This window comes from Astatotilapia calliptera, chromosome 19, assembly GCF_964374335.1.
Source record: "Astatotilapia calliptera chromosome 19, fAstCal68.1, whole genome shotgun sequence".
NCBI classification, from domain to species: Eukaryota; Metazoa; Chordata; class Actinopteri; order Cichliformes; family Cichlidae; genus Astatotilapia; species Astatotilapia calliptera.
This window is the reverse complement of record NC_137440.1, coordinates 24507098-24533039: the sequence shown is the minus strand read 5'-3', so window position 1 is coordinate 24533039 and position 25942 is coordinate 24507098. Positions and strand designations below refer to the sequence as shown.

The 25942-nt window shown below is 39.4% G+C and overlaps 1 protein-coding gene across 1 annotated transcript in view; it reads right to left on the bottom strand.

Annotated features, from left to right (window-relative positions):
• stxbp6 (syntaxin binding protein 6 (amisyn)) overlaps positions 1 to 25942 on the bottom strand; it is a 67901-nt gene that overhangs the window by 10317 nt on the left and 31642 nt on the right. Inside the window, exons 3-4 of the mRNA XM_026151295.2 lie at positions 3772 to 3902; positions 3441 to 3606 (exon numbers count right to left, since the gene is read on the bottom strand). Coding sequence (XP_026007080.1) covers positions 3441 to 3606; positions 3772 to 3902 — 297 coding nt within the window. The remainder of the gene's footprint in view (positions 1 to 3440; positions 3607 to 3771; positions 3903 to 25942) is intronic.

The following is a 25942-nucleotide window of genomic DNA, read 5'->3' as shown; positions in this document are numbered from 1 at the left end:
CCTGTTCAAAAAGACCTTGCAACGGAAAATGACTGAACCTACATCTTGGCCTTCTGTGACAAGAGAATATCAAAAGTCATAATCAGCTTTGTTAAAACACGCAGGTTGGAATTGGATGAGAGGGACTGGATTATTGTGTTAAGCACACAAGTGTTCAGTTCTTTTTTTAATAAACTAATGCAGTTAGAGTTTGGTTATGTATAAATGGGTCACACAATTAATCCTGTATAAAATGTATTTAGTGTTGAAGAAATAAAGTTTAACGAAAAGGTTTGGAAACACTTTGGAATTACAAATATTTTCAGCACTGATCATTAATGAGCCATAAAATGTGGTCTGATGTTTGTCCAAGTCACAATTATAGACTAACACAAATTTGCCTAAACTAATGACACACAAACATTTGTACTTCATAATTATTAGCAGCCCAAGCTGGAAAAATTCAGTGCCCCCGGCTACAATTAAGGCGTAAAAATTCAAATTACTGTCAGTCTGGTTTTTTCGAGGAAAAACTGTTTGTGTAAATCATGGCTCAGTCATAAAATACTGACACAGGGCAAACAAAAGACAAAGAAACACTGACAGTTTCATGCATCTCTGTGAACAGTTTCAGATGAATGGCTAAAGCTCTTCTGTATGGAACTTGCATGTTCACCCTGTGCAACACAACAGCTCTGACACTGAACCTTTTTATGCATGAATACCTAACACTGTTCGAGTTGCAAAGGTCATGTTAGAGGAAGCATTAGGTTTGAACTCTGCAAATGTTGAAGAAACACTGACGCCGAAACTGCATTAGGCTAACTGCAAAAGATTTCCATTCATTCTCATGAAAATATGCTTGGTTTTTGAGGTGAAAACATTCTTAGAAATTGCACATAATGGCACCAGGTGTTCGCGTCTCTCTAGAAAAGTCTTAACCCATCATTTCTCATTAAGGGAAATCATTAAACATTAAGTGGAAAAACAGGAGAAGCAAAATTAATTCAGAATCAACTCACGAATACATGCCAGTTAGACAGGTGGGAATTGGAGTCCAACATCGTATAACAATGTGGGCAACAGCCCAACTCGGCACTGATAACAACTCAATTAGCACACTGGCTGCTTTTATTTCTGCACTGATTACATGCCTCATCAAGGATCAAAAACATATGCCCATGCATCTGAACCGTAATGTTCTGAGAGAAGGCTTTTAAAAAAGATAGGAAGAAACGAAAAAAGAATATAAAACATCTAACAAAAATATAAATATACATACAGGCTAAGGTTCAAAGTTGCTCAAGATCTAAATAACAAATAAAAAAAATGCAAATGTAAATGAATCATGATATGAAATCTTTCAATCACTTTAATTCGTCACTACATCATTATCAGACTAAACATCATTTGAAATGATGGTTGTGTTAAAAGGCACTGCATGGATAAGCAGTATTTACATCCGTTTGTTACTTTCAATGAACTTTTGTAGTGTCATGTAATCATCATCAAGAAGATGTTAAACAATGCTCAAATGCAACCTGACATTACCTTTTACATTTGGGGTATGCATGAGAAAACACTTTTTACTGTGCATTAATATCATGCTTTACCTTTGCCATCTTTAATGACAGCACATCACACCATCTGTAGGAATGCAAATCAATATATTTGCATATGCACTGCTTTGGAGCTTGATTGCTACTAACTACTAGCAACACTGGAATTATCTGCCTCACATTTCTACCTTTGTCTTTATAGGACTCTGCCATCTCAGGTATTGCTGTAGTTAGTCTCCCACAGTTATGGTCCCACACCTGAGCAGCGTCATGATTTTTGTTTTGCACTGGTGTGAGACTTAAACTGGAGTGGACAGGACTGGCAGTATCCTCTTTGTTCATTCTGTTATGGTGAAGTTTTTGATCCATCACGCTAAAGCTTCCTCTACAGATGATGGTTACATATCAGATTGCTTCATGGTCAGTAGCTTCTTTTACAACTACCAGTTTGGCATGTACAAAACTGTATTTGAAATAAAACTTTATTACAAGTATTTATATCATGAATACTATACTATTTATATCAGAGCTACACTCCTCAGATTTATTAAACTTTGTATGGTAAAATCAATGCTACAGTGCATTGTAATTTTCTAAAACACCGCAGGCATGTATTTGATATACAACATTTGCAGTACATAATGCATCCTACTCTATGAACCCTGGGTTAATGCTCTTTGGTACACCACTACCTTCCCACCTACACATACAAAGTACATCCCAAGTTCATTTGAAGAGAGCTAAATATGAGCATATATTTCAGAGTAGGAGGAAAGTCATGGCAATATAACAATGCTGAGAAGAACTGGCAGGTTTGTCATCAATGAATAGATGATGGGCTCCCACGCACAGTAAGAAAAATGGGAACAATACAAATCTGCAATTAACTACAGTGTCATTATACACATAATTTATATTTCAGTCATTAGTCCCTACATTCTACTATATGTCCGATAACACTTTTTAACTTTTAACCTACAAATTCACAAAACTGGCCCTTTCATATCATGAGGCGACGTACATAAGGAATACCACAAATCACAGGAACTCTCAGGCATTATTATTTATAGATTTTTCATAAGATTCACAATCAAAAAGTCCTGTTTTTCAGAAATATCTATTTCCGGTAGCAGATTTCTTTATGGGTTGTGCAGGAGGACACAACACATGGGTCAGCTGGGGAATGCGTTTTCATAAATATTTCTATGAATAATACAATAGGCTGAGCAGTTCTCAAAGATGAAACTTGGAGGCAAAAACAGATCAATATCTGATTAAGCCACCCAGGATGCTGCATTGTTACCATCACCACAACCCACCTACAGTAAACAAACCTCTTACGGCAGGGAAATTACCAAGTATGGTGAAAACATTTGGCAGCTGATTATGCAATGACTCGTTTGATCAGCACCTCCTTGCTTGTTATTTGGGCATGAAATACACTTTTTAAAAAAAACAAACAAAAAAAAAAAAACAGAGGTTAGTGTTCAGTTGAGTGTTTGCTCACTGATTCAATACCAGTGTCAGAGTTATTTTAAAGGGTAAAAATCATTCAAAAACAATGATTCTCATCAGGCACACAGCAAAATGTGTTAAAATAGGAAAAATTATTATTTAGTGTTCTAGTGTGTGTTTATATGTGCTGTATAACCAGCTGATCTGTGCCAGACGCTTTGAGTCACAACTGATATATTTCGTTGGACATCCTCTTTGACCTCACGTCAGCAGAGCGCCCAACAGATGCTGTGTACGAGGAATAAGCATGCATTTTCATACACACCAGGTGCTGTTTGTCATCATACGTAATTAGATTCAGACTGGCTTACAGCACAGCATGATAGCAGCGAGTCTGGCGCTGTAGAGCCAGTGGATTTTGAAAAGTTTTTTTTTTTTTCGTCTTACCCCCTAGCAGTTTGGACTGACAGTTGACAAACTCTGGCTTCCGTGCTGAGCTGTAACGCTGGCAGGTGTGGTGGAGAATCTGGATAAAGGTGCACTTCTCCCCTGATGAACCAGCAACCCACTGATCGAAAGCGGTATCAAACATCAGGTCAAACTCCGGACAGTCCTTGGAACAGCAGTGAAAGGGAGACACCAATAAGAAGTGAGAGTGTGTAGTAAGGGAAAAGGAACAAGAAGTAACTATAAGAAAATTGAGAACGGAGTACATAGCAACATGCTTTGAATTAGCAATACTTGTGTTCACTGGGAAAGGAGAAGGGAAATTACATACTTTGTTGGGGTCAATGCCGTTGACCTGCCGTAGCTGGTCAATTGTCCACTGTGACCTTTTTACAAAGGCAGATGATCCTTGGAACTGCTTCACCTTTGTGATTGAAACATGGGATGGTTTCTTGTTCGTCACTGTAGAAACAAAAGCCAAACAAGAGTAAGGCCTAATGGAGCAATAATTAAAACAACATTAAATTTCAGAGTACGAGGTTTCTGTGTAACCTGTAGACCCCATGCACATGATTCCCAGACAAGTTTTGATTAGGAAAATTGGACAGCTCAGGTCATCACATGTGGAATATTAGTCAAGCAAAAGTCACGAGCTTCCTTTCTGTAGGCGGCAGAAACAAAGGGATCCATTAACAATGATTACTTCGCTTCTAGAGCCAACAGCAACAGAGACCATGATAAACATTTCCTATTAGAAGACACAGCCTAACCCTGAACAGATACGCCCTGTAAACATGGCTTTTTTATTATTCATACCAATCTGTGTGCAGTAATCTTATATACAGTAAACTGCGCTATAAATTTCTGTTGTGCTCTAACAACATAATGCCATATTTTTTACTACACTACTTTGAAAAACATAAAGTCTTGGCTATATTGTTTCTGTCACCAGAAAACAGTGTGGGACACAGCTCCGGTCTCTGCACTGATGTGATGTATTTCTTCTGCACTGCTGACTAAAACTAATTGAAAGACATAATATGAGCTCGGTGGGGGTGGGGTGAGGGGCATTTAAACAACTCGCCAAAAACAAATGAATAAAATATAATCTAAAAGTGCTTATTAGGTGCTGGGGATTTTTTAATCAGTAACTTTAGTATCTACAAATCAGAGTTAATTGCCAGCTGGTTGATAGCATATTCTTTCAGGTATTTTATGTGTAGTTTAGTATATATGACTAAGGCTTCACTCAAACTCCTGTCCTCAGCTTCCCCTCCAGTTATCCAAGCATTGCAGAACATATGTTTATATTGCACTTCTGTGTTTAACTGTAGGTTGGCATTTGAGAATAAGACCACCAGATTTCTGTAGCGCGTCAAGGCTTTTAGTTTGGACAAAATGTTCAAACTAAAAGACTGTATTTTGGAGCTCTGTGTCATTCTCAGGGACAATTGGTCCTGCGCTGCTTTTTTAACCCAGGCAGCAAAGGTCTGCTTCCGCTCTCTCATATCCTCCATTGTGTCATGTCAGAGAGATGGAAGTGTGTGGGTCACTTTCTCTGCATTCTCTCCAGTTTTTTACCCTACACTTCTTTTAAAAAAAACAAAAAACCCCAAGACTATGCTGTTCCATTTTCCCTGTTGTTCTGGTTCACTTTTTGAAAGACTTTCCACACCTGTTTCTGGAAATGGAAAATAAAGGTAGGGCTGAATGTCAGGCCAGTAAGCAAACTCCCATGAGATGAGAGATCTTTGGATACGTTTTGTGTATCCATTTAGACAGCTGCAGTTCATACTTGAGTTGCTGGCCCGGGTGGAACAGACAGATAGATGAAGACAAGCATTTCTTCTTCTTTCCTACAACACCTTCCTCATCTTTTCTTTGAGAATTTCAATCAGATAAAGAATCACAACCATGATTTACAGATGAACAGAATGATCACATCTGTCTTGTGTGACAGTGAAGGCTAATAGGAGCTCTTGAAAGCAGAAAATTTCATAAAGCAGACGACAGGCTCGGTGTAATGAACCAATGTGCTGAAGGGTAGAAATGCAGAACCTAAGGTCATTCACTTCCCAGCGAGAATAATTTATCTTTTACTTACACTGGTGGCAGATGATAGGCTATAATACAGAGCCACTACTCTCCTCAAAATTATCAAGTAGAAATTGTAGAAAATGGCCTACTCGTCATGGCGCAGGAATTAATCCTTATTTTCTATTATCAATGAATGTCATTTTTCCCCCCGAATTAATTCAAATGTCCTTTCTAAAAAAAATGTAATTTCAAATTTATATCCATCTTAAAATGGGGAAAAGTGGGTTATCCTTATCTTTTCAGCATTTTGATTAATACGGTGCAAAAATCTTAAGCCACTCTTCATTTCTCTGTGCTCTGCTGGAAAATGGGAATGGTGCAATGATATATTGAAATGTGAAACATACACTGAAATCCAGTGTATTGGGCAAAGATTCAATGGCAATGAATTTGAAAGTCAGTATTTGGTTTAAATGCCTTCAACGCAGCCTGAACTGTCTTAGGAAAGTGTTCTTTTAATTTCTTCAGGGAGTCTTCAGGAATAGTTCTCCGAACCTCGTGACGGACAAAGCTCCTTTTTGGATGTTGGCTACTTTTTGTTCTGTTCTCTCTCTAGATGATCCCACAATGAGTCGATAATGTTGAAGTCTAGGGAGGTCAACAGGGTCAATGGGGAGGTCAATGCATTACTTAGTGTTCCACTGTGCGTTTTTCTATCCAGGTACTCACTTACTGCATTGGCAGTGTGTTTGGGCTCATTGCCATGATGAAAAATGAAGCCAAGCAGATATTTTACAGATAGCATTGCATAACAATAAAAATCTCTTCTGTGTTTCTAATTTAATAAATTTCGTTATTTCCCCATGTAGCGTCACATGCATCTTCTCAAGTCCTGGGTCAGGTCTTTGTTATATTTTTCTTATTTCTCAAGGGTATGACTTTTAAAATCCTGTTCACCTGCTGTAAATAGTTTTTCAGGCCTGCCACCTCTTCTGTTCTCTTTCATTTCTCTTTCTCTTTTTTTATTTTGTTTAAGGACACAATGCACACCCTGCTGAGACACAGGTCAACAGGTCTTTCAGAATCAATTTGTTAGTGCAAACATTCTTTGTTGTTATTGGCATTTTCAATAGATTTAACCAAAGAAATGTGAACGAATGTGATTTTGCAATAGATACAGTTCAAAATTGGTCAAGTTTTCTGTTATGTGAACACAACACTGGTCCATTTCCCTTGAGTTAGGTGCCTTTTTTATGCTTGAATGGTTCACAGGTCATAGGCTCCAGCGCCCCCCGCGACCCTGAAAAGGAGAAGCGGAAGCGAATGGATGGATGGATGGATGGTTCACAGGTCAGTGTTAAGTGGAGTTACAAGGACTGGACTAAAATTGAGCCAATGTTCAAAAGATTTTTTTATTAAACTTGAATTTTAGATGCAAATACAAAGAAATTAAGGTTGGCTCAAGATTGATAAATTACTAATCTATCAAATGTTAAGCATGATCTGTCTCTTTATTTGGCTGAAGATGCCAAGCTCCACAATGAAATGTGACTAGAAATCCTTTTCACAAAATGTATTCTGACTCAAAGCTGAACAGTCAGTCACAGCAGGAGAATGCAACATGCTGAAAAGACACCAAACACATACACCAACAGTAGCTTTACAATATACTGAAGCAGCCACTGATGTCAAGGCTCATTGATTGTAAATTTCTGCACCCACAGCATACTGTGTAGAACACAAACGATGATAAAAATAAAATCATGTATATGAATGAGTACGACCCCTCAAGCCTGAGCAGCTCTGACTGACACATTCTTGCATATACACTGACAAATCACTGGCTTTTCTAGTCAGGCTGCTTTCAAAGTAATCACACTGACTCCAGGATTAGAATAACGCAGAAAAAAAATTTATATGTCACATGAGAAATGCACACCAAATGCATACTTAATCATCCCTGGTTCACATGAAGAGGGGAGAAAAATTACAGCAAATTTAATTGGGTGGCACTGTTTGCCTAAGTATCTTTTTCACTATACGACGACATTGCAATGTGACTGAACTACTGAAATGTGTGAAAGAGAGCCGCTGTCTCAAGGCCATGGAGCTAAATTGTCAAGGCATCAACACAGAGATCTTAATCAAACTGCCAGACACCTTTGAGCCTCTCAAATCAATTTCATATTCAGCTGTTGACTCCCACCTTGTCTGAGTGGCTCCCTGGAATATTAAAACAATTACTGAAAGTTCGAAGAGCTGGCGTTATTGAAATAGCAATCAAGGACGAGAAAACCTATACTGAAGCTCTTGTAATAAATGAACTTTAAACTGCTCTCATAATAAATATATTCACTTAGACACCAAGTCTGGAGAACAGCACACTTTAGCAAAGTAAAAAAAGTAAGGAATTTATGAAGCATGTTGAACCCATTTTATCAATACTTAATATCCAGTGTCAGTAAGCTTGTCTTTTTGTACAGTATCATGTATCACTGTTCTGCTGATTATAAAACTAAAAAAACGAATTTTTTAGATGAGTGGTTATGTTGGGTTTCTCAATTATTCTGTTCACTGAGTTTGAGTTATTGTGATAATACAAAGATGGATGAATACATTATCCCTTCCTGAACATAAAATGAACAATCTGTAATGTGATCCATTTCTCTCAATTTTACTGGAGTCACACCCTTAAAACATTATTTGTATCACAAGCTGAGACCGAACAAATAACACCTGACTAACTAGTGCAAGTAAAAGCCAAGAGATGACCACAACCACTGAAAAGCAGCCAAACACATTGTTTCTATGTGGGCTGGCTATCAGAGGAAGGCCATGCTGAGGTTCCTGTCTGACTATTTTCTCATGCTCTGATGGTGACATGCTTTCACTTCCTCCAGTGGATCCCTTGTTGTGTTTGGCTATGTGCAAGTAGTGCTGCCTGAAGGGAAACCCGTACTGTACATTTCACCGACTGCAGAGATCAGAGGAAAAATTCCTGGAATCAACTTAACTTCAAGGAAACATGACCCCAGCTGTGGTTGTTAATAGAAATGTGAGCATGAGGTGGTGTTCTGGCACAGGCTGTAAACGACATAACAGATCATGCAATGATTGTGTGCATTACCGATTGCATATTGGCATTGTTGGAAATATCAAATAGAGTACTATGAAAACAAATGTTATCCAGAAATATTTTGGTAAACTAACAACATTATAACAGCTGGAGAAAATGAAAAGACAACGAAGTGCCACCCACATAGGCATAAAATTAAAACCTTCCTTCCCTTATAAAAACACAGCATCATCTTCATGTCAACACTGACACTTATCAAAAGCGTGCAGCCAAAGGCAAAGAGCATCAACAGTTTGGCCCAGCACAGCAAAGCTTTGAAAACTAAAAAATCTGAGAATAACAAAAGATCACATCAGATATGGAAGATAATGTGCACAGTCTGGGAAACGCTGTGTTGTAGTCGAGTGTTTCATCACTCACCCACCAAGAAGAATCTAAAGTGTGGCTAGATGAGACACTCAGCTTCGTCCATAAACAAAATTCTGTCTACTTCACTTTGTACTGAGAGGCTGTAGTCATCTTGTTATATAGTTGTTATATCAATGTCATGATGTTTTTAATTATTTCACTTCTTTGTTTCCCTTCTTCAAAGAAACCCATTGCAGCATCCATCTCAAACAGGTCGGCTAAAGACCTCTTGAAAATGAGGCTCTTTCCATCAGCAGTCAATTGTCTATTTACTCCAGCGTTAGGCACATGCAGTTGCCATAGCGATTTACATTTATATGGCAGAAAGAAAGAAAAGACACTCTAGATGTCCATGTGCAAGTTTTTGACACAGTCATTGATACAGTAAGAAAAGCTAATGGATGCTAATTGCTGGACTACAAAGAAATACAGCGCAGCAGTTTGTTTGTCTTGGCTTGGGGCTTTTCTGTTTGTAACAAAAGAGTGCTCTCCAGGGATAGATGATATACTAAACATATGACGCCACATTAGTCATTATTAAACCCCAAGGCAACTAAGAAAAAAAAAAAACATTGGGAAAAAGTTCAAAACTTGTTTATCACTGTTTAAACGCATAGTTTTCATTTATCTCAGCAATTAACCTTTGGCATTTTTCAGCTGGGTGTTTAGCTCATTTCACCTTTAAACTGTCTATTACAATACACCCTGCTCATTCCCCTCTTCTGCCTTCAGAACTTCGTTAATTCTTCATGGCAGCGATTTAATGAAGTATCTGAAACATTCCCCAAAGATTCTGGAAAAGGTTGACATGACTGCATCATGCAGTTGCTGCAGACTTGTTGGCTGCACATTCATGATGTGAATTTCCAATTCAGACCACATTCTGCTGTTGTTGCCTATCTGCTGCAGAGTTTCATGTGTTGTCTGTTTAGAGATGGTCTTTTGCATACCTTGGTTGTAATGACCAGTTATTTCAGGTATTGCCTATCAGCTTGAAGCTCTCCGACCAAGCTCCTCTCACTTCATTCTCTACACTTTTGGTGTGTACTCATGGTGTGTACTTCAGCAGTCCATCGTGACCATGCAAATTCACCATGTTCCTGCCATGCGATTCGTTTATAAATGCGTTAACAAGCCGTTAATAGTTGTGACTAATAAAGTGACTCATGAGTGTACGTGAACTACATATTTCATGACAAGAAGATCTATATTTGCAGATTAGGGGTTTCAAATACTGGACCATCCTCTTTCTTGGTATCAAGAATGAAAGGTAAACATTTAAGCAGTTTGGTCAACAGGTTCAGTTTTGTTGTTTTTTGTTAGAGCTGTCGTCTGAGGGCATGTCTAAGACTTTTTTCTCCATCTGGGTCCGTGATTACAGGTCTATTTTAAAGCTGCCCCCACTTTGCTCGAGTTGGAACACACTGTGATCTTGAGAAAGAAGCTGTCACGCCAGTGAACCACTGCACAGGCTAGACTGGCAACACCAGCCTGAAACAAAGGCCTCTATAGTCTATTCATGGCTTTGAAAACAAAGTCAGTGCTGTTTACAAGTTCTTCTCAGTCATGACGGTGCCATAGCAGTGACAAGGCACCAACAGTAAAAGGGAGACCATATGATGAATATCGGCTATACAGATTAGCTTTCGACTCTTATCAGTGACAAGTTTCTCACACAACAGATACAGACACCATTAGATTAAATCGCACAAACAATAAAGCAGTTCATCCCATGACAATAGTATTACAATAATGCCCTTAATCACAACACAGATTCAGTTTTAAGTGACAAAGCAACTTGTATGACTGAAAATATTTTATTGCTTGGGATGTTACAATAGCAGAAATGCAATAACATGTTAAAAAAAAAAAAAAAAAAAAAACTCTGAATAGGTATCTGATATGTCTATACCTGCTAGTGTCGGGTCCCTTGCTGTCTAAAACAGCAAACAGGAGACCAGCATTTATATTGGGGAAAAAAATACAACAGCGCACCACTTTCAGGTCTGCTTAAACTGAATGTTAACTAGAGAATGAATGGATAGCATTTATATAAAAATGTGTGCATCCATCATGTTCAAACAATATGTTCGAAATAAAACAAGTGTCCTTGTTAGAAGGAGCTTCTGAAAGTCAACTTGTTCTTTCATTTGAGCTAAGAATTTCAAAGCCAAATGAGCTTTTTAAAAAATGCACATTGTTGTAGATGCTTCTTGCCTGGAGTCGCATCTGTTATCCAGCCAGTTATAACACTTACCCAAGGACAACACATTAAAAGGATTCCGGAGGCTTAACAAATCGTGTGTCAGCTATTCAAACCTCAAACTCTCTTCAGAAGCACCAAAACTTCTTTAGTTCAGTTCAAATCAAAGCCACTGAAGACGTTTTCATGAGTATGGCTGAACTTTAGGCTCCCCTTTTGTTTTGCAAGACTACAGAAATTGATCATCTTCTGTGTGTAATATATGCCAGTTTTTTTCTGTTCACGCAAAGATATACAGGCAGGTGACAAACGAAACAAAAACAAACATTTGACCAGATTGTTTTATGCTTGGCCGGCAGTAGAGCAAAGGCAGTCCATGCATTCATGGACATCCCGCCTACCTGCAGTGTCCTTGCCGTCAATGGAAGCAGCATCAAACATACAAAACCTAGAGTGAAATCAGGAGTTTCCACTGCAGACACTGTCTGTACGTTTCATGTTGTATTTTTAATCTTTGATTTTTTTTTTTTACCACACTTCTTCCATTCCGGGTGAACTACGCTGTAACCGAGCCATTTGTCAACTGCATGGATGGAGAAAAATGAAAACCGAACGCAGATGAACACATTTTGGGGAAATGATACTTAATAGTGAAGCGATTCAGTGCATTTGCTATGCTGTGAGAGCATTTTGCTGCCATGCCTTGAATGCACTTGTGTCTGCAGAGAGGATGCTTCAAAATGATCGCAAAAGAGCACCAAAGACCATGAAGACCATGTTGTTCCAGAAGCAATTTCAGGAAAGTAGTACACAGTGTACTTTCTGTGTACTACTTTCCAATAAAGTAACTGCAAAAGAAAAACATTATCAAAAAATATTAAGTAAAAGAAACCCATTTTACTTTCCATAGCGACAGATCAGAGCAGTTGTCTTTTTCATCTTCTCTCCTACTCCTGAACACATCCAGGGAAAAAACCAAAGCCTCTTGTGAGGTCTGTATTCCCTTGAGCTCATCCACCACCCACTGCTCCAAGGACTCCGCTATTCAGGCTAGGCTCCAATCCACATAGCAGACATTCCTCTGAAGCCAGAAACCAGGGATACAAGGAAACATTTTATTACAATGAGGCCTTACCTACAGTGGTGATGTTATGGGATTAAAAAAAAAAAAAATTATTCCACATTATTCCACTTTGCTGAAAAAGTAAGAAGTGCGCAGCGAGAGTGAGGGAGATCATAAAGTAAGGTCGTCAGGTTTTGTAATACATTCTCATATCTCTGTGTAGAAAAAGATAAAACGCATACGAAATGAGTTGCATGTGCCAAACCTTCTGGTGCACATTAATAGGCAAAGACCTCATCGCAACCCAATCTGCATATCATCACACAATAGCAAGAACTGGTATATCAAACAGTCAAAACAAGGCACATTCCTCCACACTTACTCCTTCAGGATTGCCTAAAATGATTTCCCTGGAAAATATGCGCTCAAAGTAAAAACATCTTGTGTCAAACTTGGGTTCAATAAGATCTGACAAAATTCTTTATTTAGTAATAACCGGGTTGTGAGCCCAGATGAACGGTGCGTTCAGCTGAAATCAAATATGTTGTTTATGATCCTGAGACACCTCTTGAGGAAATGCTGTAAAACCACCAGTTTTATTATGTAAATCGTCCTCTTATAGCAAGTCCAGCTTGCTATAATTTTATCCACTGATTTTAGAAATACTAGAGTATTTATTACTTGTCTGGGTAGTCTGACTTTCTATTCTGTGATTGTCCATCAGCTCCTTAAGTTGCTCACAGCTGAAATGACAGTTTGATTTGGATTAAATATGAGTGAGTCAAGCAAGTGTATTCTACCTTTGGCACTAAAAAGTGAAATCAAATGAATCAAAATAGTGTTTTTCAAGCTTGTTGCCAGATTTCATTTCCCAGCCCATCTGTTCTCTTTCAGACAAGGTTTAGTAAAGCACTGACTGTATGCAACATTGAAAAGCAGGTGTACACATTACTGCACTTCCTCCAAATATCCAAGAACCCATACTGTTCACTCTTCGTACACTTTTAAAAAAGCTATAAGGAGAAAAAGGAGAGGAAAAGACAACATTCAAAAGATGATTTTTGTCTGATTTTTATTTATTTTTTTATTTTTATCTAAAGTACAAGTATGCCAAGTACAATGCCACAAGGTTATTTCTTTCTGCTTTGATACACCGTTTACTTGTTATAAGATTAAAGCTAACAAAAAAGGGATTGGCATTTGTTTGATGTTCCCATTTAAAAAGGGTGTGTAGGCTTTTGTTCAAAAGTATAAATCTTATGTACAAGCATATCTACAAGTTGTATGTGAATCCGGATGTGGTGTGACACCTGGATCTGTGTGTGTGTGCATGAATTTATGCGGTTCAATACATCAGGAGTTTAGATTTGGCTTGTACTGATGCAGACAGGATCCTTGCTAATTATGTGGCTACAGGTTTTACAGAGTAAGGTCAGTACATGTCCACAAAGTCGAAAATGTAAATCTACATGTAATATTTTCACTGTCAAATATATTTTAGTGGGGCTTATTATACTGCATGAATACCATAGATGAATTTTGAAAATTGTAGTAACCACAACTGTCATAAACACAGCTAAAGAAACTAAACAATTAGCAAATAATGCACTTTGCGCAGAACAGAAGGCTCCATTATGTATGTACAACAAAGCTCATGAGTTATTAAAATGGCATTTTTAAATTAAGGCAACCTGGAGTAGTAAATATTATTTTAAATAATTTAATTACATTTTTATAATTGTATTTTTTTTATTATGTCACATATTCTTAAAATATTGCTCAATCATGCTTCTTGTTCTCTTTCTTATTCATTAAAGTCAATTTTCATTGTTCCATAATGGTAAAAGTAAGTTTGCCTAATTTATCAGATTTTATTTTCAGTTATGGTTTTGGCCTCCAAGAAGAAAAGAATTCATTTTGTCTTCAGTCACATGCTTTTGGCCCTCTTAAAAGTCCAGACTTACTTACTGTTTAGTTCACCTTATGTGGTGATGAAATGAGATTTATCTAAAGAAAGTCAATAAGTTTAACAAGGTTTCTGTGGGAGCCTAGCTCCATGTCACACTTCCCATGGCTTTCACACTGGTTTCCCATGGCGTGCAAGTCTGCGGCAGCCTCCATTACGCCTTTATGCTCCCATACACCTCAGGTGGTGGACACTGTGACTGACAGGAACTGGTGGTTGCCCTTGTGAGACAAGCTTAATGATCAAAAACTACGCCTTGTCTGTGCCTAACCACCGACTAGACAACCCTGTGCCCCCACCCATGTCCTCCACCTCCACCAATTTTATTGCCCCTGTTTAATATAAAGTTTAAAGATGCTGAAATGTAAGGACAAATAACAAAGAAAAAAAATTGCCAGTCCAAAAGAAGCAAATGGATCAAAGCTTCTGTTTTTTTTTTTTTTTTGAGTACTAAAAGGAAGTTAGTCTCCAATAAAAAGATATGGCTACAGTCACCACGCAGTTTGTAGTGCTTGGAACATGATATTGTAACACATTCAGTATGTTGATAGTCATTAAAAAATGATTATTAATCTGATAACATATTGTCATTTATAATGAAAAGTTAGGACGGTGGCAACAAAACATCTAATGAGGTTAATTAGTAACACAATTGTGTCCAAAGTGAACATGTTACAGAAGCAGCATTTCAGAAGCAGAGTATAGCAATAACACTTTCCAACATCATATTGCAAAGAATTTTCAATAGCATGGCTCCACTGATAAAGAACCCCTGTGCTAAACTAGTCTCCCAGTCCAGATCCATCATCCTATGAAAACATTTGGTGCATTATGAAAAGAAAAATATGACAAAGGAGGCCCCAGACTGTTGAGCAGCTAAAATTCTGTATCAAGCAAATATGAGAAAGAATTTTTCTGTCAGAACTACAACGGCTTTTCTCAGTTCCCAAATGCTTGCAAAGTACTTTTTTTTCCACTTAAATATAGGCCCTCACTGCAAGTAATTGCAGACCATTGTTGGAAATGGGCATGCAAAACACAAAAAAAACAAATGCTCATTTCTAATTGACCCAAAATCTGACCACCAAATTGAAAATGGAAATAGACAATTAACTACAGGAGTCTCAAAATGATAAAATAATTCGCCCATTTGTTCGGTAGTTAAAGTCAATTGAAAAGGGAAAGTTTATTCAAATTACATGGGTGAGGAAATTAATTGCTTTTCCCTTCATTCCATTTAAATTGATCATCCCTGTTCTCAGGAACAAAGGAGGAGTGGAGAAAAAGATTAATAATGCAGGATTCATAACAGAGGTGTCAAGGGAGGAAACAGAGGGTGATCTGGCCACATAAACACATACAACAGTACACTGTGAACATGTGTGCAGTGATACATTAAACCAGGTTTCAGCTTGACACACAGCTCTGTAATACAGTCTAGATCTGTATGAGATATACCCAAAGAATAAATTAGGTGCACAGCTTTACTGGAGAGTGCTGTAAATCTAAAGAAAATGAAAACACCAAGGTAAAAGAGTCTGTACTCTGAGTTATTTAAAAAAAATAATAGTAAATTCAAGTCAAGCAGCATACTGTTTTACCACAAGTGTAATAAAGACATTACAAATCAATCAATCGGAGACCCTTAACAGGGTGAATACTGGGACATTATCAACAACAGCAGACCTGAAATACAAAGTATCCATTAGGCTTGACGACACACGCTGGATATTTATTTTGACTTTCAGTCCAACGTAGAAAACAGCTTTCCTCCAGCTCACAGTCTCAAACCAAACACACATCTAATTGAAACTGATAGTTTTATAGTATGACTCAGGTTGTAAGAGTAAATCGGAGTGTTATGACATTGTACCGCATCTTGAGCTGAAACTCATCTCCAATTGAATAGCAGTTGTAGAGCAAAGGCTGACGCTGCACTCCAGAGCACTGAGTGAAAGGACACAGTGAATATGAACCCTGGGGGGGGAGGAGGGTTTGTCACAAACACCCACACATGTAAATGGTGTTACTGAAGGGCACAGATTGCGTGAGCATGCAGGAAAAAGTTTCATTTGTTTCCGCAGTCAATGGCTTTCCATCTGGTCTTCCCATGAATGATGTTCCATGCAGTAGGAAAACAGCTGGGGGTTGTGAGATTGGTATTAAAGTATGAGATCATTCCTTCCATGTTTAGCATGGAGTCATGCAGGAAAAAAAGAGAGAATCTTATAACCCTAACAACTAAAAAGAAACATGTCTTTAAAGTAACCTCAGGTGTTCTCACATTCTACTTAAGAAACATATGAGAAACCAAACAAATGTGCATTTTCTCCTGTTTGTATGTGTGTGTGCTTGGCATCCCACTACTGACACAGTGTGTATTGATACCGCATTGTCAGGGAGCCTGCAGGGGTGCTATGCCATGCCCTTAATGTGAAATACCACAGTAAAGACCACCCAGGGCTGACAAAGGAAGTCTGAACAGAAGACTGGCATCTCTGGCCTGGTGACAGGACACAAAGTGCCAGTCCATATCCTGTTTAACCTTTGACTCATGACAAGCACTAAACATCAAGTTGTCTAACTGCCAGGTGTTGGCCTTAACACATGCAATGAAAACTTGATGTACAGAAGATATCTCACTATATATTATTAGTATACCAAATCTCTCGTGTTAAGCAAATACTGTTTTAAATGAAAGTAACATTTATAGATTTAAACAGAAGGCAAATCCAAAGAATGTACAATAGTATTCTCATTACAAGTCATTAACATTATTACATCCATGCATTTTATTATACTTTTCTTTTCATGACAAACATTGATCTTTCCCCTCACTGGGAAGAAAAAGTCAAATCTGTTTCAATGCAGCCAATATACCAGCTAGTATATCCATTGTTATTTGAATTTTAGTACAATGTTTTTGTTTTGTTTTTTTTGTTTTTTTTGTTTTTTTTTTTTTGGGGGGGGGGGGGGGTATTGGTTTATGAAATAAAATCTTTTGAATTATCTCAATATTGCATGCCCATTGTGTGCATACTAAGGTATTCTTGCCTACTTTTGGATCTGAGAAAACAAAAAATTAGATACAAATTCATCCCAGGAGTTTTTCCATCATATACAGAGAGGATTCTTCCGCCAGAGAAAATAAATGAAAAAAGAAGTCAAGAAAAACAACAACAACAAAAAACCCTCCCACATACTTGGATCCACATCAAAAACGGTGATTATGGTAAGAATGTCAGCACGAGTCTGTATTGAGCTCCACCAACATCAATATTAACTTGTTTGTTGTTCTGCCACATCTCCTGCAGCTTGATTTCAAGGTGGCGTTTCTTTGATTCATTTCTATTCCTACTTGGCAAAATCATGATTAAATGGAATGACTGCAACTTTTTTTTTTTCTTTTTTTTTCTTATAAATGACATCAGAAACAGCAGTATGCGACATTACGTGATGGCAGAGCTTCAGTTCATCCTTTGTCATTTTTTTTTTTTTTTTAATAAATAGGACAGGGGGAATGAATGAGAGAAAGAGGGGGAGAGAAAGAAAGAAAACCAAAGGGGAGAAGAGACGGTGAGAAGGGGGGGGAAGAGAGAGAAAAAAAAAAGAACTCCTGGGTCACCTGTATGGAGAAAAAAAACCAAACAAACAAAAAAACAAACAGAGGAGACAGCAAACAACAAAGAGCAACATAATAATAGAGAAAACAAAGCACCATCACAATAAACTAGCTAGTCATAGATATCAATATTTACTAAATAATAAACGATATTGTGCAGCACGCAAGATAGACAGCGCACAGTGTGCTTTGAGGTAGCAGCCAAGAAAGCTTTAGTCCGCGTCTGTGAATACCCATGTGTGCATACCTGTGTGGATCAGCATGCTTGCATTCCAAAGGTTTCTCCATGTAATGATCTGCTAGGGAGTGTGGGGGGGCCACAGCCCCGTCCTCCAGGGTGTGAAGCGGGTATGGAGGAGATCAAAACTCCAGACATCCAGAGGCCCCCAGAACACAAGAGACCATGGAAGACCAACAGAGGGGCAGCCGCGCCACTGTTCCAGTAAGAGCTGAGGAGAGTCCCAGATGAGGGCTCGCCCAGCAGCCGCGGAGCAGAAGTCAGGGGGAGTTGCAGTGACGCGCCCGTGAGCTCCGCCGGCCCCCAGCTGTGCCTGAGTGACCGAGCCCCAGGCCGAGAGGCCCCGACAAGCGGCCGCCAAGGAGTGAGCCGGTGTGTACCCGGACGCCCACCCCCAGACACAAAGAACCACCAACACACCGACACCTGAGGGAGTCCGCCACCGGCAGGGGAAGTGGTGGTGGGTGGAGATAGGCCTCCAAACCTTGGAGGGCCTGAGGTGTCCCCAGAGAGGTGGCGTCTGATACCCAACCTGACATATAGACACAGACATACAGGCACACACAGACACAAACATCCATTCCCACCCTCATGCTCTCATATGCACTCACTCCACACTCAACCAACGTGGAGACAGACATAAAGAGACGCTGTACACACAATCACACTCCCCAAGCGTACTCTACAAACCGGGTCTAGGTACCCTTGCCCCTGGAGGGGGGAAATTGCACCCAGACCCAGGTGGTGTTACCCTTTTCCCTGCGGTGGGGAGAGGCAGACCACCCCGACTCCGCAGCAGCAGGGAGGCCCCACACCCCAGACCGCAGTCGGACGGCCAACTCCTCCTACTAGCCCTCCCGCTCCAGCAGGCCGCAGAGAATGGGGGTGGGAGAAGACTCCAAACCTCCCTCCACCCGCTCATTGTAGTGTTGATGCATATGTGTTCTAAGGTGCAATTAAAACCCAGGAGGGCATGGAGCTACCTGCCAAGGAGCAGCAGGTAAGCGCATAGACCCTCCTGCTAGCCCTCAATGACTAAGTGTATTTAAAATTGAGAGGTGGGCAACGACGTCAGGGGTGAAGTATACACCCTGATGGTAATTTGGACTCCGTGATTGTGCCCACCCCCAAGATCCTATATGTATGTGTAATGGGAGTGTGAATAATGTGAATGTCTAAGTTGTGGGATAAAATTGAGGCAGAGGCAGCCAGAAGGGGACGGGGGGGGGGGGGGGGGTAGCCTCCTCTGCACCCTGGTGACATACCCCCACTCCAAGGCCCTGCATGTGTGGGTGGTTGTGGAGGAGCGGGAAGAGGGAGGCAGCTGGAGATGGGGAGGGAAGGAAGGGAGGGGCAGGTAACCCCTCCCTGGGGCCAGCTCCCCCGCTGACCCCAGTAGGCACTCCCACCCTCCGCGACCCGCCAGGGAAGGGGGGCCCAGGCCCATCAGACCGGGGCCCAGTGCAGTAGCGCCCTCCGGCTCCACAGAGCCCTGGACAGTCCACCCAACCCCACCACAGAGAAAACTGCACCCACCCCACCATCCACACATCTTCCAGACTACATAAGACGGTAGACGCCCAGGCTGAGATCTTCCTCCACCTCTCCTGTATCTCCCCCTCCTGCAGAGAGTTCCTGAAGAGAAGAAAGCTCCTGCGAGATGTGACCATCCCCCCCACCAGTTGAAGAGCCCCCCAGGCGGCTCGACGCACCGGCGGCACCCTGCTCCAGGGCCGGGCCCCCATGCACCCACCCGCCCACAACCCCGGCAACACACCAACCAGGACCCAAGCCCCCGAGGCCCGAGGCCCGAGACGGAGCGCCCCCAGAACCTCACGCCCATCCCGGACCCACCCAGGGGCAGCCAGGTTGCCAGGTCAGTAACCCACGCCCGTCAGCACAGACCCTCCCCTAGCCCCGCTGCACGCAGCCACGAGGAAACAGTCACCTGAGAGCCAACAGAGCCCCCAACCGGACGTGACCGCTACCCCGGGTTGAGCCCCCCAAGGAAGATGCCTCCGGGGAACCCCCCGACGCCCTAAGCCTGTCCCTGTCCATGACTGCAACTTTGACTAGGGCAAGCTTTCTAGAGCTTATTTTAGTTCAATTTGTTCTTTGTTTCAATTGATGCAAGTTTGGACAGTAGAGCTCACAATATCACACATATCTCAAAAGGCTCTTGGCTCTATGATTGAATTTCTCAGTGGCAGGCCTGGAAAAGGTGTGAGGTGGTGGGTGGGGAGCATATGGTGTTTTTCGATATCCTGGTGAGGTTCACACCGGGCAGTGACTTCCCTACAGGGAGTACTGTAAATTCAGAGAGCGACTCCAGTTGCTCCTCTAGGTGACCTTCATTATCACAATTAACATGCATGCCACTCACAAGCACACTATACTGCAGTCAAATCTGCACTGTAATCACAGTGAGAGAAGGGATTGCCGAAAGGCCTGACACAGCTGGGCAGTGGAGAGCCAAAAAAAGTTTAAGAAGTGGGTCAATCGAAATGGGAGGAAATCAAAACTGATAAAAAGATCTTTAAAAAAAAAAACAAAGAAACCTTTGGAACAAGATGACATGCCTGTTCCATATACTGTACATAAAAGATGGACATTGTGGACTGTGAAGTCAACCCAAAGTAGATTTGAGACAGATGCTGTAATTCAGATTATTTTGTACCATGCTCTTTTATTTGCTTGTTTCTGCTCTAAAGTTGGGCGTTTCTTCTTGGAAGGATAAAGAATTTTCAGTGTTCAGGTAGAATAGAAAAGCGTGTTTCGAACAATTTCTACTTCTGTAGTTGTTTTTTAAGATGTTACATAAAGAACTGTATATACAATAAACATCATATTGAACACCTTTTTGTGTTTGAACTTAAAATACATTGCAAATCATTCTTTCTGTAAGCATATACAAGTAGTTTTAGCAGGTTCCACAGAGGCCATCTCAAAAATGTAAATGTAAATGTGTTTGCTTTACTGAATTACTAAGAAAAATACAGAACACAATCAAAAAGCATTTTCATGAAATGGGAACTAATACTACATTATACTGTATTTATTCAAACAATTGAAACTGTGGTATCATTCAGTGCTTAACATTATTTGGTTATACCCTGTGTATTCCTTAGATTATATTATGGTAATGAGCCACAGTGCAAATGGAAACTGTATAATAGATCAGGCTCATCTCCCATTAATCTTTAAGAGAGTGAACTATATTGTCAAATTAGATACTTGAGCTTTCAGGGTAAGTGTGTCATTAGTTTTATTAAGATCTCTCACCGGTGTTCTGCTGCATAAACTTTGAAATCCCAAGAAGACAAAACTGTATTGTCTCTTTAAGCGTTATTGCAATATTTATTTCCACAATAAAACACTGCAAAAGACAATCATATAAATGAAAGCATTCATAAAGCTGGAGTCCCCCTCCAGCTGCTGAATTAGAGATGCAATGAAGTCCAACAATCTTACTAATTTAGCCGTCACTGACAAACAAGCAATACCTTTCTTTATATCAGTGAAATCAAGACAAAATGAGCAGCATTTAAATATAGGCTGTTACAAGCTTAACTTTATAATGAAGCTACTGACATAAAATGTTTTATTTTATGTCACATACACAAAATAAAAAATTTGTGCTGATCGGGAATTTCCACTGTTTTTCAAGTCAGCTCATTTTTACTTGACATAACTGTAGTCTACATCACCTTTTAAACTGCATATTTTCTAGATGTAAAAACTGGGTGGATAACAGGAAAAAATGCTACACCAGTATTCAAATAACAGATAAATAATCTATATTATTTGAATATATGCCATTATCAGACATATGAAACAACAAAACAAACAGATTTTCCTAACATTTGTTATGTATAATAAATGTCTTTACTCATTTACAGCCTGTCTGATTATACTTGGGTCAACTAGTTGTTGCATCTGTGGCTTTCCAAACACGAGCTGCAAACATTGGAAGTGCACTAGGTAACGTCAGCACTTATAACATAGTTCAAGGGTGGTTCTCTCATCTCTTACTTTTTGAATTCTCATTTTATGGCCATTATAAACATTGATAAAAACAGATGAAAACTGCTGATAAAATCAGGCTACCAATAAATATGGTGGGATTCAACAACAATGCTATTAATCAAATTCATCCTTAATGTTTGTGAATGAAAAATATCTTTCTGAGAATAATAAAGTTGTGTCTGGTGAATCTTCTTAAAGGTTAAGATTGCAAGGTGGTGCAGGTCTTATATTGCCTATCACTGCCTATGTGTATCACTCAAAACCACTCAGTCTATATTAGTCATTAAAATAAATGAATAATGAACTATATTTATGGAGCTGCAAAGCCATTATACATATGCACTGATTTTTCTGGCATTGGCTTTAACGTCCTGATGCAAATCTGCCATCATCATTCTGTGTCTAGAGCTGAAGGTCATCTGAGAGCGCTACAATCTTATTTACAAATCATTTTGGTTGTTGTCAAAAATCCTGGATGTTAAAAAAATCAATTTGAGAAAACAGTCAGCTTATTGCACAACAGCTAACGGGCACTTTATTCAGGAACTTTTGTTTGTTATTCTAAAGCTAATCGATCAAAGCAAAGTGAAAACAGAGACCATTACCTTCCAATTTTCACTGCCTTCTCAACAGACTTGTTCATTTACATGCCTCATCAGCTCTCATGTTCCAGGGAAAAGGCAAACAAAAACAAAGCTTAATTGGTCAGTGATAGTGTCACATTTCTAATGATACAAGAACAGAGCAATGCTAGGCTCCTTTGTTGTTGCAGCAGCCAACTTCTCACGTGTATTGATTTGGCCAGCTAACTCTTAAGACATTATAAAGGGGCAATTTTAGGACTGGCTCTGTAAGTGGTCACCACACAATCACACGACAAAGTTTGCTTTTCTTCACATCAGCGTTGGTCGATCGGGTGATTTGATGAAGCCAGGCTTTTCCCAGTACAGCACTGTTGTTTTGGACATGAGAAACACATTTTCTATCACTCAGTCTGAGCTCACCTTCTCAGTAATGGTGCCGCTTCTTCGCAATGTGTTTGTAAACCAACTCCAAGTTGAACTGTGCTAGTGTCATGGTCACTGCTGCTGTTGAGTTATCAGTGTGCGTGGGCTTAATGTTGCCAAACTTTTTATTCACATGCTGCTCCTAAATACGTTTGTATTGCATGTCTGGTTTTAGTCACAAATGTGGCTTGCGTTTCCATGGCGAGCAATGTTTTAAAAGCAAGCATTTGTGTTGCAAATCTTTTAGAGTCAAATTACTTGAATTGTTGCAGCCCTACATTGTATACACTGTATATTTTCACATACTTTCGTACTGAAAAAATTGCTTATTTACAGGATACTGTTTCAGTGTCAGTTTGTTTAAAGCTGGCTTGCAATAAGTAGCAGCACAAGGTCAGATGCCAAACAAATCTCTGGTTTACATTAACTGTCTCCACACTAGACCTATAAGCTTTCATTGACATGCAACTGGCTGCTAGTTCATGTGTAACAGACACATGAACTAGCACCTCAGGTGAAACCAACATTTAGGCATCAATCATAAATCCTGAAGATCAAGAAAGCTTGCACACAAAATAACTTTTGATGTGAAATACTTAAAATTTTAAGCATTTCTGAAGCTGGTCGGTAGTTTTGCTTCTATTTTGTTAGCAGAATGTGTAATTGGAGTAAGGCCAGTGTTCAGTATTAGTATAGTTAGATAAGAAAAACAGGTGGCACCAAGCTCTGAGCCTGTATTAACCAAGTCACTCCAACTTTGGGATGAGCATGTCTCAGATATTTCCCTACAGCAGACCATCACTATATAGAAATGCAAGGAATTTTCACAGCTTTACGCTAAGGTTTTAATAAACCTGTGACTGGTAAGCAGAACCAGGCACAGAGAAACTTTTTCCTTCTTTATCCTGTTGTGACAGAAATGTATATTTTTTGGCTGTAGAAATCAATTATTCAGCTTTCCACATTAGCAGCAGAGCATGCTATTATTTGGTGGAAGTCGTTGTATTGCTTTGGTCATGAGGCTCTGTTCCTCAGTAGTAGTTATTCAGTTGATACAGTTTTACACCAAGAAATCATACAAATATAGGCAAGTGTGCACTGGTAGATTCTGAGTCTCTCATCATTTCAACATATAATAAATTAATATCATGTGCATACCAGCTTTTGTTTACAATAAGAAACACAAGACAAAGAGAGAGCTCACAGGGTTCACTGTCGCCAGTTTATTTAACTAGGAGCTAAGAAACAGAGCTGTTTTCACCCATAACCAACTGGCTGAAGTGGAGATGCAATTTCAGTCAAACAACCTTCAACGTTACACTGGACTTGGAAGCTTGTTACCTTTAAAAAAAAAAAAAAAAAAAAACCCTATTAGCTTACTGAGTACCTTGTATATACTGTTACACCTAAAATATGCTCATTGCTACAACTTCATAGGCTAGTCGTTGCTCAGAGGATGCTGTGTGTACCCAACTTACTGCACTTTAGTTAGAAGAGCACCGTCCTTTCAAGATTCATTTTAAAAAACTTGTAAATCTCTCCAGAAATCAAGATGCAGTTAGAGTACTGCAAGAGTTCTCCGTATCATTTAATAGCTATTCTTCAACTAGTGGTGTAAGGGTGTACTACAGCAAATCTACAATAGCTTTCTGACAGTTACTTTGCATGCCCTATAACCTCTGCATCTTCAGTAATGACTTCAGCAATTTAAATGTATTATAACCCCTTCTATTAATCATTGACTAATCACGAGACAATTAAACCATTTCATAAAGTGAATTCAAGTGTTAAACATGTTATAATCATTCATCTGTGATTCATCAAAAGTTAACGGGTGGTCTAACTGTGCTTCTAAGGGAAGCCTGTTTTTGCTTTACATCAAAAGACTTGTCATTTTCCTCAGTAACACAGTGAGAAAGTTCTGAATGAAGGATAAACGAGAGATGAAGGCCAACAGATGTTGAATACAAGAAGAAGGTCAAAGATAAAAAAAAAATTTTAAAAAAAAGATGTCAGGGTATGGGTGGGGAGAGTAAAGAAGACGATCAAAGAGCCATCACAGAAAAGGAAAACTCAATATGACGTGATCAAAGACACGACGAGGGTTAGCTATCTCCTTTTACCCCCGCTTGTTCAGTTAGAGTATGAGCACGACAGCTCAGTTAGAAAGAAACCATCACAGTTTCTTGGAAATAAAACTGTTATAATCGTCATGTACAAAAAACAGAAAACAGAAAACCAGCTTTGTGTCATAATGTCCCAGAGGTGTTCTGCCTTTTTGTTAGATATAATCGCAGAAAAGAAAACTAACAGCCTAGTTTCGATTATATTTTCCATTTCATTTTGCAACTCTGATAAGTTCAGGAGACAAGGCCAAATTCCAATTCCATGCTTTTCTCTGGCAACTCTACATTTCAGTCATTTCACAACCACCACGAAATGCCTTGATTATAGAGCATTCTTGTTCAAAAGTAGCAAGGTAAAAATGAGCATGTTAGACACAGTAAAGCGTGCTAGTTATTAGGAGGAGAGAGCATAAAAAAGGTGTTTTCCTTTATATGCTTCAAGTTTGTAACCCCAACTTCATATAAGATTATGCTAACACTTTTTAAAAGCTTATTTTCAAACTTTCAAATGTAATTAGAATTCGCCAATTAAATAAAAACTCAGCGTTCCAGATGCAACAGAGTGGATTAAAACATTATGGGGCTAATATTGGAAGTCAGAATTAGAAAAGGAAATTGTGGCTAAACAGATGGGTCTAAGAAACTGCAACTGTGCACCCACCACAATTATTCTGACACTAATATACAGTAATAAGGTTTCTGAAACCTTTTGCATATTTTCTGCTTTTGA